At 38.4% G+C, this 14850-nt stretch overlaps 1 protein-coding gene across 2 annotated transcripts in view; it reads left to right on the top strand.

The window, feature by feature from the left end:
- AASS (aminoadipate-semialdehyde synthase) overlaps positions 1-7293 on the top strand; it is a 59032-nt gene extending 51739 nt beyond the window's left edge. For both annotated transcript variants that reach the window (XM_025865718.2, XM_073899132.1), the window contains 5 exons: positions 364-459; positions 2011-2126; positions 2799-2887; positions 3406-3582; positions 4758-7293. In XM_025865718.2, coding sequence (XP_025721503.2) covers positions 364-459; positions 2011-2126; positions 2799-2887; positions 3406-3582; positions 4758-4876 — 597 coding nt within the window. In that variant the 3' untranslated portion in view covers positions 4877-7293. The remainder of the gene's footprint in view (positions 1-363; positions 460-2010; positions 2127-2798; positions 2888-3405; positions 3583-4757) is intronic.
- The last annotated feature ends 7557 nt before the right edge of the window (positions 7294-14850 follow it).

Genomic DNA, 14850 nt, shown 5'->3' with positions numbered 1-14850 from the left:
CTTTTGTGGGGTATAAGAGAGGGAACTGTTCTGCTAAATACTATTCTGCTGAGCTGGAAGTGTATAACACATGAGGACATTTGCCCTTCTGCTGCCAGAAATACCCCTCCCATGTTACTCAGAAACAGAAGTAAAGACCCAAGTCCTTGAAGGTCTTTTAGGTAAGCCAGCAGAATTGCTGTGACACTCTTGATTCCAGTCTGAACCTGAAGGTGTTTGCATCCATACAGGCAAGTCAGATGACTACTTTCAAGCCTGTCTTCTACATGAATGACAAAGACAGATCCCTCTTTTCAAAAAAGCCTTTTAAGTTTTTTCTTTGAAGGGAAAAAATTCACATCCTACTTAATAATTCTTTTACAGGGGTATGCCAAAGCTTTGAATGGATTTGTAAAACTGGGTCTTATAAACAGAGATGCATTCCCTGCCCTTCAACCTGAGGCCAAACCTCTCACCTGGGTGAGTGACTCCAGAATTACATGTTGTTTGCTGTTCTTCAGAAATGGTCAGGTTTGAACTTTGGTTTGGACCAGCAAGGTACCTATCTGTGGCTTAGATAAACCCTAACCCTCCAGACCCCTTATTTTTCCTTGTTGTGGAAGGATGGAGAGATCATGGGCCTGACCCACTGGGCTTATTTCCTGTAGCAGCCTGTACTATTTATTTGCTCCCTCAGCCCTGAGAAGAGATGGATTTGGGCTCTGGGCTCTACCACTTGTCTAAGTGGTGACCCAGTGACAGTAGATAAATTTGGGCCTCCTGCAATTGATAACCCAGGAGAGCTATTGGTGGTATCACAGAACTGGACTCGCTACCCCCAAATCCCATCAGTTCTCTCTTTTGGTCATTTTTAACCATGAGTAATTTGAGTTTTCAGTTACTGAATTTATGCCCATATTTGTGTTGGATTAAAATCTTAAGAGTCTCCAGGTTGGAAGGGACTTTGAAGGCTTAGAATTGAATGTAAAGCAGAGCTTCCCCTAACTACCAGCTGTTACTTGTTGGTCATCCGACATGAACCAGTGTGCCCATATTCCAGTAGAAGTGCCAGCAATTTCTCACAAGGAGAAAAAGATCAATATTGCCCACTTTGGTATTCTTGCTAGCTATTGCTTTGGATTCCATTTTCCATGTATCTGAGAGCCTTCCAAATCTGTTTTACCTTTCATAAATGTACATGTTAGACAGGAGTGAATAAATATCTATCGAGTGAATTCTGAGGTTGACGCAGCTAGATTGGGAGGGTTGGTACAGGTATTTTTAGGGGTAGTCTCAGTATTTTGGTAGCTACAGTTTAGAATAGGGGCTGGCAAACTTTTTTTTTGATAAAGGACCAGATTGTAAATATATTAGGACTTATGGGCCATACGTACTCAATTCTGCCATAGACAAATACGTAAACAAGCATGGATATCTTCTAATAAAAATTTTCTTTACAAAACCAGGCATTGAGCCAAATTTGGCCTGTGAACCAGTTTGTTTTTCCTTAATTGAGAGCTTAAGTTTTTCCCTTGAAATCCTGGAAAAGAGTCTTATTTAAGAAAGTACAAAAAGCTATGACCATTGCTTAAGTGTTACTGCTTTGAGATTTTATTATCTGTAAGGTCTTTCTCATCTCTTGAACCTACAAAAGAACTCTGGTTGCTACTGGCAACCGTAGCAATGAGCCCCTTCCACTTGATCCTGGCCAAAATGGGTTACTGGAGGGTGAGGGAGATTGGGTGAAAAAGTAATGGAGAGGATGTGATGGTAAATATGATGCCATCCATTTAGTGTTGATTTTGTGTTATGACCCATTTTTATTGCTGAAATATTGTTTTGGAATATAATTTATTGATGGGTGAGTGTGTAGACATGTTTGGATATATGTATAAGCATTACCATTTACTATTTCTAGTTATTTCTAATTTAAAATTTGAGGTTCATTTGTGATCAAATGTCTTAATAGGATCATTTCTCAACTGATTATTTATTAGGAACTTAGAATTTTATCTTTATTTTTATGACCAGAAAGAGCTCCTTTGTGATCTGGTTGGGATTTCACCCTCCTCCAAGCATGATGTGCTCCAGGAAGCGGTCTTTCAGAAACTAGGAAGAGACAGTACCCAGCTGGAGGCTGCTGAATGGTAAGCACCCACAGTCAACTTAGCAAAATACTGGATTCCTTTAATATCAATAAAAATATCAATGATTTTTTTAGTCCTTTCTGGTCAAAAAGGGGTCAAGATAGAACCAGGCATTTTACATTGTCTTTGATTAATTTACTGTTCTAATGTTGGCCTATTGTGGAGAGATTGCCAAGTACTGTGTTCATGTGTGGATAAGAAAGTAGATAAAGAGAGAAATTTAATGGCAGTTATAACTTGGGAAATACTTGAGACACTTCAACTACTCAGTTTCCAAGCAAGGTGGGATATTTTTTTCTCTCCTGGAGGAGAGTCTCCTAGTCTTTTGCAACTACTTGAAAATGTTCATTCACACAGCTGTGGCACATTATGCTGGTCTCCCTAATGTGGGAGAACTAACCTGTAAATTAATCTCATGTGAAGCTTTGCAACAGCGGGGACTTACAATGTGTCAGTTCAGCTCCAGGGAGCATTGCCTTGGGGAGTCTGATGATTCTAAAGATTAAAACATTACTATTTTATTGTTATTTACACTGTAGGAGAGTCCTGTAACTTGGACTGTCATCTTGTGATTCTTCCCTTTATCAAGATAAAATCCAAAGAGCTCCCTTCTTCCCAAGTGAGATTCTGTGTAAGGCTTGACATAACACAGCCACCTCTTGTGCTTCTCAGGTTGGGCTTACTTGGAGATGAACAAGTCCCTCAAGCAGAGTCTGTGGTGGATGCACTCTCCAAGCATTTGGCCAGGAAACTCGCCTATGGTAGGCCATCGGGTGTTAGCTACACGTCCCAGAAGCAGCACCCTGAGATGCAGTCAGCACAACTAGTGAATATGAGGGGAGGGCTGAAACCAAGCAGTAGGGATGGGGAGGTATGCTAGGAGGGAAAGAGCACTTGGGCTATTTTTTCAGAGGGAAGAATAAGAGAACTATCAAATAGGAATGAACTTGGGGAATATAGGAAAGGAACAAATTATTAGTTTTACTTTTAATGCATTAGGGAAATGCTGAAGGAGGATTTTTGGGGGCAGAGTGGGTGCCTTCAGGTCTGTAGCCAGGTGACAGTGATACCAACCTGGACAAAGGAACGTGGCCAGAGTTATCACTTCTTGAGTTTTTTCTCTTGGCCTTTGGGCTAAAGAGCAGTATAGGTAATTGTCTAGAGACCACATATGATGGGAGGAGAAACTTGTGAGAGCAAAAGGGTAGGAGCAGATGAATTGCAATATTGGAGTTGTGATGATAATGACATTGAAGAATGTCTGTTTATTTATCTTAAGGCCCTGGAGAGAAAGATATGATTGTGATGAGAGACAGTTTTGGAATCAGACATCCTTCTGGACATTTGGAAAATAAAACTATTGATCTTGTGGTTTATGGAGACATCAATGGCTTTTCAGCCATGGCTAAAACTGTGGGGTTACCCACTGCTATGGCAGCCAAGATGTTGCTTGATGGTAAGTTCTTTCGTTGGAGATCTGAATCTGTCACCATGTCATCTCCAAATCATTTAGTACCTGGATGTCAAATAATTACTTTTGAATATGACACTGGTGTTCACTAAAAGTGAGCTGTCTCAGAAGTTCTAAATACTGACTGGGAGATCACCTTATGGTGAGTAAAAGCCATGAGTTTTAGACTTAACACATTGCTGGCCCAGTTCAATCACAGGAAGGCAGAGTGATGGGGTGCAAGTTACTCAGCATATCTGAGCTAGAGCTCCCTTATCATAAAGTGGGGATTGTTATCCTCATTCATAGTTTCGTGTTTTTTTTTAAATTTTTTTTGTGATGCTGAAATGAAATAGTACATGAAGTTCCTAAGTTCCTACCACATACATCACCCCCCAGGCAATGTTAACTCTTCCTTTCTTCCCTTTATTTTTCATATTTTAGGAGTGTTAACACTGAAAGAGCAGAGGGTATTCACTTCCAGATCCCCAAAAATACAGACCGTGTTTTTTAATCATCATTTCTCAGTATATTGTGAAATATTTTGAACTCAATAATATTTTGAACTAAGTGAGTGCAAATTTCAACTCTTCTCTCTCCCGTTAAGATCACCTATACATTCAGTAAGCATTACCTCTGAGTATAATCCTTCATTTGGCCCTTGTGAGTGTGCAAAGGGAGTAACAAGCATCAAGCATCTAAATGTGAAATACTGAAACAGTGTATCTACAGTAGCATATCAGCTAATATCAAATTAAACGACCTACGTAGTTACCAAGGCACCAGAGGGAAGAGGTGATGAGGGGTGAGGTCATCACGGGCTTTAAGGAAAGAACTCAGACTTGCTGTTTCAAGTCATCCTAACACAATTATTATTGTGCCCAAATAATCAGATTGGTTTTAATTCATTCTCTTGGTGTTAGGCTTTTTTAAAAAAAAGCATCAGCAAACAAAGCAGACAAGTTAGGTTTACTTTACTTTCTTACTACACTTTATTCTCTGATCATTTTGGCAATAGTTAATGCAGTTAAATGTGTAAATTCTGATACTATCCCTAAGTCCAGCTCTGCTTTCGATCTGCAGTTAACACCTTTCCCTATTTATGGTATGGTGACTCTTGCTGTGGAAATTAACCTTAATAATAACTTTAAAATGGTAACTACAAATTTATTTTCTTCTAGGTGAAATTAAAGGTAAAGGCCTGATGGGTCCCTTTTCAAAGGACATCTATGGACCAATATTGGAGCGAATTAAAGCAGAAGGCATTATATATACAACGCAGAGCATAATCAAACCATAATTGAGAATTATATCTTGTTTTTATCTTCCTAGCACCGTAGCTCTGAACATTTGTGCAACGAACCTGCTTGCTAATGTGCTGCTTTGAAATATAAAGCATGATAATGTTTGAGTCAGTCAATACAATGATGTTTTTAAAATATAAATCTCTATTTTAATATGAAAACATTTGGAGCAGGAGATGCCAGTAATTACCAGAGAACTTCAATAATTCTACATTTTTTTCATGTGTATGCAAAAGTGATGATTGTGCTATATGTTAATTTATTGTGCAACTTTTTTCTTATGAGAGTATATTTTCCTATGATCAGCAGATAAACTTATCTTTTTAGTAAGAAAAAAATTTTTCACACAGCTATATTTTTGTATTTTTCAGATTGATTCACTTAGATACTCTTAGATTACCTATCTATAAACCTTTGCAATAATTATATTTTATGGCTTTTTTGGTAAAATTATGAAAAGGAAGTAGGTAAGAGTAAATCAAAATCCACATGATCACCTCATTAGGGACAGAAAAAGCATTTAACAAAATTTAACACCCTGTCATAATAAAAAGATTCAACAAACTAGGAATTGAAGGGAGCTTTCTCAACCTGTTAAAGAACATCTATGAAAAACCCATAGCTAACATCATACTTAATGATGAAAGACTGAAAGATTTCCCCTTGAAATCAGAAACAAGAAAATGATGCTTTTGGCATTTATACTCAACTTGTACTGGATCTATCTAGGGCAGTTAGGCAAGAAAATGAAATAAATAACACATCCAGATTTGGAAGGAAGAAGTAAAACTATATTTGCAGATGGTATGATCTCATACATAGAAAATCCAAAAGAATACTTTAAAAAACATTAGAGCTAATACATGAGTTCAGCAAAGTTGCAGGACACAGGTAATAATACAAAATTGATTGTATGTCTATACAATATCAATAAATGAAACAAAAATGATACTGAAAAAAACCAATTCAATTTACAATAGCATGAAAAAGAATAAAATAGGAATAGAGTGTGAGTCCAGAAATAATCCTCATATTTATGGTCAATTGATTTTTGAAAAGGGTGCTAAGACAATTCAGTAGAGGAAAATAATATTTCATCAAATGGTGCTGAAACAACTGGATATCCACATGCAAAAGAATGAAGTTGGACCCCATGCTCACAGCATATATAAAAATGAACTCAAAATGGACCAAAGACCTAAATATAAGAGCAAACACTATAGAACTTGTAGAAGAAATCATAGATGTAAATCTTCATGCCCTTGGATTAGGCAGTGGTTTCTTAAATAATTGAAACCAAAAAGCACAGGCAAAAAGAAAAAAATAGATAAATTGGGCATCATCTTCAGAATTAAAAACTTTTGTGCTTCCAAGGATAGGGTCAAGAAAGCAAAAAGATGACCCACAGAATGAGAGAAAATTTTTGCAAATCATATCAGGTAAGGGAGGAAACTACATTTAGAATATACAAAGGACTACTATAGCTCAGTAAGTAGACAAAGAGCCCAATTTAAAAAATGGACTAAGGATGTGACTTGGCAGTTCTCCAAAGAAGATATACAAAACCAATAAGCACATGAAAAGATGTTCAACACCATTAGCTACCAGGGAAATGCAAATCAAACCTATAATGAGATACCACTTCATACAGGATGGTTATAATGAAAAAGATAATAACAAGTGTTTGTGGGGATGTGGAGAGATTGGAAGCCTTGTAAAGTGCTGGTGGAAGTGTAAAATTATGCAGCCACTTGGGAAAACAGTTTGGAAGTTCCTCAGAAGGTTCATCATAGAGTTGCCATATGAGCCGGCAACTCCACACAAATTAAAACATATGTCCACACAAAGACTTGTAAGCAAATGTTTATGGCAGCATTATTCACAATAGCAAATATCAAAACAAGCCAAATGTTCATCAACAAATAAATGAATAAACAAAATGTGGCATATCCATTACAATGGAATATGATTTGGCAATAAAAGAGAAATGAAGTTTTGATACATGCTACCACATGGATGAACCTTGAAAAGATTATGCTAAGTGAAAGAAGCCAGACACAAAAGTCCACATTATGGTATGATCTCATTTGTATGAAATTGTCCAGAGTAGTCAAATCTATATAGAGAAAATAGCTTAGTGGCTGCCTAAGGCTGGGGGTTTGGGGGAGAGTGGGAGTGACTCCTAATGAGTTTGGGTTTCTTTTTAGGGTGATGAAAATGTTGTAGAGTCGATTGAGGTAATGGTGTCACAACTTTGTGAATAGACTAAAAATCACTAAACTGTATACTTTGTGTGAATTACATAGGATACGAATTACATCTCAAGTTGCTATAAAATTAGATTATAATTTTTTTTTTCCTTGGGGGAAAATATAAACTAAATATTCTTTTTTTGAAATACAGAGTAAACCCTTGTTTGACATTCTAGGACTATACACATATCCTGGTATGGAACGGATTCTGCCCATGAAATAAGCAGCTATTGTGTGTGGGGTATATGGAAGTTGAGAAAACATCTATGCTATTTGAAAAGGGTCAAAGTTGATTAAGGTCTAGTCCTACCTGTCAAAAATAATATGTGGAGATCAATATTAATAAGTAAAGACATTTGTGTTATGGCACTTTTCTTTTTTTTAACCACAACATTGAGTTCAACAAAGTCAATCAGGAATTATGAGTGTCACATTGATTCTACCTCCAATCTGGAATGATGCCCAGATACAGTGGGAACCAGGGAAGCAGCACCTTAGCTGGGTGAGGGAAAAGTTTAAATATCTCTAAGCTAAGATCTCATTAGCTTTAACATAAATGTCAGGCAAAATGTTACTGCAAAAGAGGGAAGCCCAAATGAGTTTAACTGGTTTGGGCTTCATAATACCAATGAATGATAAAGGAGATATGATTGAAGAGCTATCTATTGTCAGTGCTAGAAAAGAATTGTCAGTAGGCTTGAGTAAAGGTGGATGTAATCACACACTGCATTGTCTCAAGCTTTCCAGCAGAAATGAAGGTGATGGTAAGATACGAATGGGAGCTCATAATTACAAGCATATGGCTTGCTTGGGTCAGCAGACTTTTTACTATAAAGGGCTAGATACTACATATTTTAGACTTTGTAGGCCAAAGGGGGCCATAATTGTTCATTTCTGCCTTTGTAGTGTGAAATCAACCGTAGACAGTACATAAATGAGTGGACATGACTGTGTTCCAATAAAACTTCATTTACAGAAAAACAAGTGATGGGCAGACTTGGCCCTTGAGCCATAGTTTGTTAACCTCTGGTCCTACCATTATAGTAGACTGCTCACATCTTCGGGATCTGTTTTGGCCTCTTTTATATAAAATCCATATTTATGTTGTCCAGTTTTCCTTGTTCTAGACAAAATAGATACTAGAAGCTTCTAAAGAGCAGTTTGGTTGGTTCAACAATATATGAGCTATTTCCTTCTCCATAAAGTAAATATAGTAATAACTTGCAGGATGGTTACAAAGATGAATGAGCAAATGTAAGGGAAAGTCTGGCACCTCGTAGATGTTCAAAGCTAGTATTCCCTCTTTTGCAATAATATTTTGCCTGACATGTTTAAGTTAATGAGATCTTAGCTTAGAGATGTTTTTTCAGTCATTTGGGTATCTTTGGAAGAATCCTCAAAGATCCATGCTGCTCAAACAAGCTATAGATATTTCTGCTCCATAATGAGAATCTTAAAACAATAGAACGGAAAGGAACAGAATAATCACCTGGTTGGGCCATTGATTTTACAGAAGAGAAAATGTGTCTCACAAAGTTAAAAGATTTGCCTAAGGTGACAAGACTTAATATTGAAATTTGATTATTTGAGGTCATTCAAAATACTTGATAAAATTTGGGAAGCACTTTGATTTATAAAACCTCTTTTATGGTGGGTTATTAGGACCACCACTGGCCCATATGGTGCCTTTTTGAGAATTAAAGACACTGCTTCAAGACACTTCTGTCAAAAACTTATTGTCAAACATGTAATTTATCACAATACTTTACTACCCTCGTAAATATTAATCATTTAAGCACATGTCATAATAATTCGATGCCTATGGTGTGATTAGCTCCCCTGTAGATGCAGTGCACAACTCTCACAGCCATGCAAGTAACCACTATTATCCTTATATGCTGTATAGATCACCTTTCTTTACAAGGCTTTACATTTGTTGATTGTCTGCAGTGAAACTACATTTACCAGACTTGAATTCCACTGGAAATGATCCAGTGAGAAAAGCTTCCTGTTTTAGGGCAATACTTTAGTCACTGACAGCTAATCTATTAAGCTTCCTTTTTCCAATTTTGTTATAGTCCTAACACTCATTTTTAATTTTTATTGATCAGCAAGAATTATGAAACAGTGTTGAGTCCTAACTTTGAAGGTTAACAGGTCCTGACCCTCTACTTTAAGTTACTGGTTTAGTAGAATAGAAGGTTTCTGGTGTCTTCCAGTGTTCTGCTGATTGATAAATACAGTACATCACCGCATAAACCCTGAGAATCCCACTGCCAGCCTCAGAGCCTGATGAAACTTCATTGCTTTTGCTCCCCTTTTTGTTCAATTAAAGATGATTCTGGGCTGTTGCCAGGCACAACTAAAGCAGCAGCCCAGCACTTGGCTTCAATTCATTTTGAAGTTCATTTCTTCCAAACCAGGTTCTTGGTGAAGCTGGCACAGGGTGAAGCAAGCCCCCATAGTTGATCAGAACGCCATAACTCCAATAAAGAAAAACCATGCTTGTCTTATTAGCCAGCTGTTGATAAAAAGAAAAGTTTTTTCTTTCTTCTTAAGTTGAAGGAAATACGTAAAAGGAGGTAGAAATTAAAAGGGAACTGGTAGAGGAAAGAAACTGGAATAGACTAAAACAGAGAAGACCAGGAAAAAAGATGAGGGGTGTGGATTATTAAAATACTGTAATAATGTTTTAAAAAAATTTAAAAACTGGCTGGCACAAGGTGGTTCTGTTTAGTTTCTGGTCTATGAGATTTGAAATTTAATATTGGCTGAATTATGCAACCATTATGCAAATAGTTCAGTATGTAAGATGCTTAATGAAGATAGTGGTCCTTTTCAGGGTCCTACTCATCTGCCTTTATGGTAAAGGAAGACATTTCTTCAGAGTTCTTTCCCAGCCTCTTATTTTCTTTCTATATGTTCTCTCTGGGTGGGTGCATCCCACCCTTTGGCTTTGAATATCACCTATATCTCTAAGGAATCCCTAACTTTCTCATTAGAGCTTCTGAGTATGTATATAACTACCTACTAATATCTCTGTTGGGATATCTCCCCAACTTCTTAAACTCAATGTTAATTTGAGAGTTTGTAGTATAAACCAGTGTTTTTCAGTGGGGCCACCCTAGGAATTTGCCCCAAAAGTAGCTCTTCCATCTGATTGCCCATCTGAGGAAATGGCAACCACTATCTTCTCCCTGCTCTGGATGTAATCCTTGATGCTTTCCTTTCTCTCACTCCCATATTCAGCAAATCAGGACTTCTTCCTCTTCTCCACTGAATCCACCCTTGTCCATCCTCGGACTCCATCCTTGTCTTTCTACCCATGCATAGCTAGCCTCGTACAGAATTACCTTCTCAATGTCCATTCTCCTCACAGCAGACACATTAGTCTTTCAAAAGTACAAATATGATTATGATCTTTTTCTGACTCATTTTCCTAATTACAAGTATTTTCTGGGATTCCTTACCATTTAAACTACTTGTACTTAAAGCATTGTCTCAGGGTCTGCTTCTGTGGGAACTCAAACTAAGATTCCAGTGTATTTTTAGCACCCATCATGAGGCCTGGCATATAGTAATGTATATATACAATATATGTATATACGTATATATATATATAGTACTGACATACTTACACAAGCCTGGTGGAAGGTGTGGTAGAGGTGGAAGTGTAGATAAGGGAAGGTTGTTATAGTCTCTGCTTGTATATAAAGCAGATTTCGGTTATTTTTTAACATTAGCTAAATAATGCTGAAGAGGCATATTTTTCTCTTTCATTTGTTGCCTCTTAGAGTGCTTGTTGAAATTCCCCCAAAGCATAAGGATGGGTAAAGGGCATTATTTTGTGTTATTTGAATCAGCCCCAACTATCGCATATTACTGTGTCACAATAGATTGAGATTATGTCAATCATAATCCAGGGGGCTGGTAAGATCAGATTTGTGCTTCTAAAAAATTGCTTTGGCTCCACTGTTGAGAGGCATTCAGGACAGGGTGAGAGGGTGAGATGTCCAGAGGCCACTGCAGTAGTTGAAGAAAGAAGTTACCCCCCATCCCCCAACCAAAAGTGAGAATATCATGTAGACACCTCTCCGGGCTACTGAATCAGTGTTTTAGAGGAGGAAACAGAAACCACCCTAGGCATTTTAAAGAGAAAGGCATACAAGGCAGTAGGGGCCTTATACTCATAGCTGGGGCCCATGTATTGGGAAGCTTGAATCAAAAGTACTGGGTCGAGGGGCACCTGAGTGACTCAGTTGAGCATGTGACTCTTGATTTCGGCTCAGGTCATGATCTCAGGGTTGTGAGATTGAGCCCCACATCAGGCTTACGCTCATCATGGTGTCTGCTTGGGATTCTCTCCCTCTCCCTCTGCCCCTACCCACTCCCACTCCCCTTGTTCACACTCTCTCTGGCTCTGTCTCTTAAAAAAAAAAGGACTTGGTCTTCCTGCCATGGCTGCTACTGCTTCTCAACTCGATACCCTGGAACTCGGCTACAAAGAGCCACATCTGTCTCTAGAACCTTGCTTCCTTTTACCAGCAGGGTCAAAGAGGGCAGGGAGATGGCCTTTGCCTTATTTCTGTCTTCTAATCTTGTGTGATAGTATTTCCAGAGTGGCCAGAAAGAAAGTCAAGAAGTATAGGCAAATATATAATAAATGGGTTAAAATTATATTATGATGTATGGTAAAACAATATTGTCTACGTTTCCAGACTTTACGGCTCCCTGTAATTGGTGGAATGTAATTCATACCCACAACCCTAGCTGCAAAGGAGTCAGGGGACTAAAGTTGATAGCCTTTTTGTCTTTGAAGTGTAAGAAGTGTTCTAACTACTATCACCATGTAACAAACTACCCCAAAATGTAGTGGCTTAAAACAGCAGTCATTCATTTTCATCAATTTGCAATTTGGGTGTGACTCAGGGGCAACAGCTCTCTCTGCTCAACAGAGTCTCACTTGCGGTGTGTTGACTGGGAGCTGGGGGATCCATTGCGAGACAGCTTGTTCCCATAGCTGCCCAGGTGGTTCTGCTGTCAGCTGGAAGCTCAGCTGGGGCATAGGGCCAGGACCTCTAGGCAGAGCTGCATTGCCTTTTATGACTTGGCCTCCGAAGTCACATAACGTCACTTTCCCCAGAATCACAAGTCCACCCAGATTCAAGGGGAGGAACCACAGACCCCACTGCCGAATGGGATGAGTTTCAAAATGGGATGAGTCATGTGGGATGGAAGATACTGTTGAGCTATTTTTGGAGAAGGCCATCTGCCACAGGAAGGCACCCTAGAAGGAGACTGGCATGTGGGTGGATTCTGCGAATACACAGTGATGACCCCAATTATCAATCTTTCCTCATTGGCCTTAATTATTTTCTAACCATTTCATGTTTCCTCTAACTGGTTCTTTGAATCTTTTTTTTTTTTTAAGATTTTATTTATTTATTTGACAGAGAGAGACACAGCGAGAGAAGGAACACAAGCAGAGGGAGTGGGAGAGGGAGAAGCAGGCTTCCTGCCGAGCAGTAAGCCCGATGCGGGGCTCGATCCCAGGACCCTGGGATCATGACCTGAGCTGAAGGCAGACGCTTAATGACTGAACCACCCAGGTGCCCCGGTTCTTTGAATCTTTTTATGTATCCCCATGAGCTTAGAACTGGACATACTCTAATGACAAAAGGTGGAAGCTTTCTCATTTACTCTCTAAAAAGTCCAAGGAAGGCAGGTTTAACTTCTTGAACCCATTAAAACTCTTACTTGAAGTAAATGTGCCATGAAAGACTTTTCTAATATTCTTCATTAGGAACCTTAATGCTGTAGCTTTGGTACATGGCTTCATTAAACAAGTGAGCAGCAAGGAAGAAATGTCTTGCATCTGTTCCTTTCTCTCTGTTTAATTTGAAACTGAGGTGACTCCTCTAGGGCTGAAGCAAGATCATAAGAATCTGAGAGATATGCTGAATGGCACATTGAGTTGCAGAGGGAAGTATTGCAAATTAGCATATTTGAAAAGTTTTTCAAAGGTCAGTCTGTGTCGTTTCTTGTGGCCTGCTTAGAATGTGCCACCTCGGATGGACTGAGCAGAACTTGTGTATACGATGAGAAGTTTCCAATTCACACCCACAGCCTTTCTTACTCCCACTTTCATATCTTGTTTTTCATTTAAAAAATGATTACTGTAAAGAAAACCTTACTAACTCTAATTTAATGCCAAGATGTCTAATTTCTTCAAACTGATGTAATATGTGTCATTTATATGCCTTACGATTTAATACCACCTACTCTAACACACTAATATTGTACTAATGAAAAGGAGCCCTCTAATGCACCAGAATATTTTGCAATTAGCAAGTGAGTGGGTGATTTTCAATCATGGTTTATAATAATAATAATAATAATAATAATAAGTGTGTTTTATTTTGACAAATATGTAGATTTTCCAATTTTCCCTAAAAAGTTCACTTTAATCCAGTAAATGATTAATACTTCTGATTCTATGTGCTATTTGCAAGTGGAATTCAATTCTAATAAAATATTTAAAAATAAATCTGCTTATAAAGAGACCTTATTTTCCAAGTTCTGAATATCAGAGAAATGGTCTAAGGCATTTTATATGCTAACAAATTAGGGAGTTTTAGATCAGAAGTAAGAACATTAAGATTACTATGCTGGAATAATTAGTGGAATATGTATGTATGAAATGTTTGTATTAATTATATGTGAAGAAGGAGCTGCCATAAATTCTCAGGGAGTATCACACTGCAACTATGATGGACCTTACAGTTCTGGTATATTTATTAGAATTTGTCTATACAATGTTGACTTACCATACATGTTACTTGCATAATTACTTTCCTTTGGAAGAGATTCTGCAAGGCACCTCACTGATAAATAATCATGAAGGCAAAAAAAATTCCATATCCCCCCAAAGGGTGTTTGTTCTTGGGACAAAGGCCAAGGAAAAGACAGACAAAATAATTAAGGTGACATGTACTCCTGGTTCAGATCAGCTTGTGATTAAACATTGTGGGTTATGAGGGAAAAATATGAAACAAGAGAACTAGGAGGTAAGATTAGAAAAGTAACCAAGAAATCAAAACTAACTTTGTGGCTTTCCTCCTAGGGAAGGTGGGAAAGCTGCACATTTGTTTTTCTTGTGCCTGGTAAAGGCACAAGTAAAGGTAAAGTGGTGCTTACCAACATCGTGTGATTTGTGACACTCTACCATTTGTTGAACTTTCTCCTATTTCACCTCTCTTCATGACTACTGCTTTCAAAGGAAAGCTAATTAATTTTGGTTCTATTTGAAGGATCTGGTGAACATTTCCTGATAGTGCTTAAGGAACCTGGAGGCTCCCTGAATTGTTGCTGTAGAGCAGTGGTTCTCAAACTTCAGCATGCATTAGATTGCTGACCTTCAACCTCAGAGTTGCTGATATGGTAGGTCTGGGATGGGAATCTAGGATTTGTATTTTGCACCAGTTTCCAGGTTTTGCTGCTACTGCTGGTCTGGGAACCATACTCCGAGAGCCATGAGTTTAAAGGAAACTTTTCCTGGCCTCTTGCTCTGGGCGTTCTTGGGGATGAGTGCCCTCCTCATCAGGCAGTGCTGTACAACGCTCCCAGCTGAGGCAGGGGACTGCCTCCAGTCCCCGAGTCAGCCTGTCACCAAGGCTGATTCCATTTTCCTGCACTTCAGCTCCACACAGCTCTTGGAT

This window comes from Callorhinus ursinus, unplaced genomic scaffold (assembly GCF_003265705.2).
Source record: "Callorhinus ursinus isolate GAN/ISIS: 27379988/994484 unplaced genomic scaffold, GSC_fseal_2.0 scaffold12, whole genome shotgun sequence".
NCBI classification, from domain to species: domain Eukaryota; kingdom Metazoa; phylum Chordata; class Mammalia; order Carnivora; family Otariidae; genus Callorhinus; species Callorhinus ursinus.
Note: the sequence above shows the minus strand (reverse complement) of the source record. Positions and strands in the feature narration are given on the sequence as shown.